Source organism: Gavialis gangeticus, unplaced genomic scaffold, assembly GCF_001723915.1.
Source record: "Gavialis gangeticus isolate Ggan-Ray unplaced genomic scaffold, GavGan_comp1, whole genome shotgun sequence".
NCBI lineage: Eukaryota > Metazoa > Chordata > Crocodylia > Gavialidae > Gavialis > Gavialis gangeticus.
The window spans coordinates 207,286,785-207,290,699 of record NW_017729032.1 but is presented as its reverse complement, the minus strand read 5'-3'; the positions used below and the strand labels follow the sequence as shown (position 1 = coordinate 207,290,699).

Below are 3,915 nucleotides of genomic sequence, written 5' to 3'. Positions count from 1 at the left end.
GCTGAGCCATTCCCACCTCCCCCCCAGCGCACGCGTTGCCCACGTGGGGCCAGCAGCCAATCCCCAGCGGGCGGCAGAACAGCGCGCGCGGGAAAGATTCCGCCGCACCCGCATGGCAGGGGGGAGGGGGGAGAAGAAGAGTGCAGCTGCTTCACGCATGCGCACGGACTCCACCCCCCCCGGGTGGGGGCGGGGACGCTGGGCCGCGGCGCGCGGCGCACGAGGGGGGGCGGGGGGAGGGGTAAGGAAGGCGCGCGCCACAGCCACATCCTAGTGACCCCCCCCCATGGAGCCGGGGAGCAACGCGAGATGCGTTCTCCATACTGCACCGGCACTGGGGGAGAGACGCTCTGCCCGCCCTCCGTCACGAGTCCCGAGCCCAACCGCCGCCTGGGTCCCGCCACTGACTTGTCCTTCTCGGTCCCGAAGATGGAGGCCAGATACTCCGCCATCTCCTGCCGCTCGCCGACCGCCGGCCAGCCCGGCGCCGACCGAGTGCGTCACACGCAACGCGCCGGAAAGAGCTCGCTCCGAGCTGGAGGGGGGACACGGCGTACTCAGCGCATGCGCCTTTGTCCGTTCGTTTTGCCCCCGCCATGTCCGAGCCGGGTGGGCGGGGCCTCTGGGGGGAGACGCGGAGCTGTCAATCATCACCCGCCCCACTCCTACGTAGAATGATAATGGGGGCATAGAGGTCAGTAGTTCCCCGTCACTGGGGACATTCGGGTAGTCCTGGTCGCCCTATAGCTAAAAGGTATTGCAGAAAAAGGGGTGAGGAGGATGAACAGGGATGTGGAAAAGCTCTCTAATGAACAGAGATGAAAAAGATAGGAGTGTTTATTTTAGAAAGGGAATTAATTTGAGGGATCTTGATTAAAGTCTATCAAATAGCCAATGGTAGAGATAAGGTGGATTGGGAACCTCCTTCCCACTTCTTTGGTAATGTAAGAACAGGAGGATATTCCATTCCAATCCAAAAGGGACACACACAAAAATAAAAAAAGGAAATATTTTCCTGCACAAAAGAGAATTATACTCATTGCCACCCAATGCTATTATGTCAAGGAGTTTATTAGTATTCAGTGCACAGCTAGCCAGTTACAATGATTAATGCTAGAAATGAAAGGTTAGAAGGAATATTGCATGTTACAATTTGGGGCTTAAGCTAATCTTCAATGGTTAAGAACTGGGACGAGAACTAGCGTAGGAGGTACCTTATCTCACAACAAGTACCTGTTGCACAGCATCTTTTATGGTCCTCGTGAAACATCAGCTACTGGCCAGTTTGCCCAGATACTGAACAATAGTAGCTCCTAAGTTCTTATGGACACGCATGTGCTGTCCACCTGTAGAGACACATGCACACTTACCATATACCTGTGCATGTTCCTGAGTACCTTTATGTATCATGTGCCTTTGAATGGACCCACACATGCCATACACTTCCCATGTATGTGACACCTAAGATCATTAAAGTATTTAAGGGGCCTGACAAGTGTCCTAAGTGAGATTTATTCCCAATCAAAGTATTGGAGCAATGTCTGATTAGTACACACAAGCAGAAAGTGGGTGCTTGTGGAATTAATGAAATAATAGGATGTGGATACATTTTTAAGAGTAGTCATCCATTCTGGATTCCAAAAAGAAAGTTTTCATGGGTCATGACTTCTTTTCTGTGGGTGTATTTTTGTAGTCCTCTACTAACTTATTTACAGTTATTTATTTTTTAAATGTATGATACAAAAGCAGCAAAGATGATAATAAAATACTCCCAAACTAAAGTCTGCAGTCTGCTTGTGTGTCTAAAGGTGGATGGCCATGGAGGACGGCTGGGAGTTGCTCAGGCGGGTTGCGTGGGTGGGCGGGGCCTGGATTTTGGGATAGTGACAGCCCGAGGCTGGGGTCAGAGGCATGATCTGTTCCCTGCATGTCTCTCACTGCAAAACGAGTGCCTGTCATAGGGGTGTGTGGGTAGCAGATTGCAGCTCTTCCCTGTGCCCTGGCTCCACGCTGCATGGGTCCAGAAATATGGCCCCAGGCAGTGGTGGAGAGCCTCAGCTCCCCCAGCTGCCTGCAGGTAAATCTATGGGAGGGGGCAGATTGAGGCCCCCATGGTGAGGGAGAGAGTGGGGCAGGGGCTGAGCCTGGGGGAGCTGCCCACCCAGGGCAGTACATGGGGATTGGGGCTGGGGTGGGGAACAGGACAGAGCCACAGGTGGCTCATCCAGGGGCCAGAGGGTGTGGGGAGGCTACCTGCTGCCGCACACACTCCGGGGAAGAGGACATGCAGAGGCAGGGGGGCACAGATTTGTGCATAGGGGAGAGGCAGATGCAGGTTGCTCCCCTTCACCGGGAGCCCCACACCAGCCTCACTCCCACGGCAAGGCGCTCTTTGCCCACCCAGAAGCCGTGGGGCAGTGGGGCAGAGTTGTGCCCCCCACTGCAGTTGGGCAGGCAGGGGGCACCTCACCATGGTGGCATGGCCAGCATGGGGCTCCCAGGGGAAGAGCAGCAGGGTGGGAAGCCCCAAGCCTGCAGCGGGCAGCCTGTATCCAACTCCCACAGGCTCCGTTTGGCTCTGCTTCGGCCATGCCACAAGGGTGCAAGGTGGCATCATCTTAGGCCTCCACCTGGCAAAAATAAAAGTCAGCACCTATGAGGCAGTGTGCTCAGTGGGGCCAGGTCCAGCAGCGGCAGTCATAGTAGTTGCTGCTACTAGGGCTGCCAGGAAATAGAGTCTGGCCACTGCATTGTGGGCTGGGCAAAAATCCCTTTGCAGGCCAGATCCAGCCTGCAGGCTGGATTTTGCCCACCTCTGCTTTAGAAGATCTGGTAGTCATCCTGCTTCACCACCAATACTTCCCCTTCCAACGTTTCCTGTTGCTGTCTTCCTGCTGGTCAGTTCCTTCATTGTTCCATGTGATTATGTTGTAGATGCTTTAATAAATTCCAGACAGATGTAAGATACTGTTTTTCCTTTGTCTAGAAAATATATTATCAGTGAAAAATATCAGGTTAGTCTTTCGTGTGCTTTCTTGGCTAAACCCACATTGTACTTTACCCCATTTTATGTTTATTTCCATACTTGTATATATTATTTCCTTCAACATTTCTTCTAAAGCTTTGCATCATTTTGAGTTGAACTGACAGGCCAGTACTTGGACATAACATTTCCCCTCCTCTTTTTACCTACAAGCACCACATTTGCTGTTCTCTAGTCTTCTGGTAGTACTCTTGACTAGATTTATTAAAAATATGTGTAACTGGACCTATAATTTCATATACCTGTTTCTTCTGGACTCTGGGATGGAAATTGCCCATTATTTATATTGCTAAGGAATGTTTTGGTTCTTTTTTTAGTATACTTTACTACTTCTAACTTTGCTTGCCTTTTGGAAATTCTCATTTTATCCTTATATTTCTTGACCTTTAAGCCATAGTTTCATAGTTGGTAGGGTCGGAAGAGACCTGAGCAGATCATCAAGTCTGACCCCCTGCCATGGCAGGAAAGAGTACTGGGGTCAAACAACCCCAGCAAGGTGTACATCTAGCCTCCTCTTAAAGACCCCCCAGGGTAGGAGCCAGCACCACTTCGCTTGGAAGTTGGTTCTAGATCCTAGCCGCCCTGACAGTGAAGTACCGCCTCCTGATGTCTAATCTGAATTTACCCTCTGCCAGTTTGTGACCATTATTTCTAGTCACTCCTGGTAGCGGTCGGGGGAACAGGGACTCCCCTAATGCCTGCTTGTCCCCCCTGCCTAGTTTGTAACAGGCCACTAGATCCCCCCTCAGCCTTCTCTTGTGGAGGCTGAACAGGGTCAGGTCCCATAGCCTCTCCTCGTAGGGCCTGCCCTGCTGCCCCCTGATCATGCGAGTGGCCCTCCTCTGGACCCTCTCCATGTTGTCCACATCCCC

The 3,915-nt window shown here is 52.1% G+C and overlaps 1 protein-coding gene and 1 long non-coding RNA gene across 9 annotated transcripts in view; both read right to left on the bottom strand.

The window, feature by feature from the left end:
* The window catches only part of U2AF1 (U2 small nuclear RNA auxiliary factor 1), a 32,424-nt gene extending 31,894 nt beyond the window's left edge, over nt 1–530 (bottom strand). For 2 of the 7 annotated variants that reach the window (XM_019524523.1, XM_019524521.1), the window contains exon 1: nt 409–528. In XM_019524523.1, the coding sequence (XP_019380068.1) occupies nt 409–452 (44 nt within the window). In that variant the 5' untranslated portion in view covers nt 453–528. Of the gene's footprint in view, nt 1–408 lie in introns of all 7 variants that reach the window. The other 5 variants (XM_019524527.1, XM_019524522.1, XM_019524524.1 and 2 more) reach the window with 4 other exon arrangements.
* Nucleotides 531–2,496: 1,966 nt separating this feature from the next.
* LOC109303319 overlaps nt 2,497–3,915 on the bottom strand; it is a 24,250-nt gene continuing 22,831 nt past the window's right edge. For both annotated transcript variants that reach the window (XR_002099051.1, XR_002099052.1), the window contains exon 4: nt 2,497–2,982. This is a non-coding gene — a long non-coding RNA (uncharacterized LOC109303319). The remainder of the gene's footprint in view (nt 2,983–3,915) is intronic.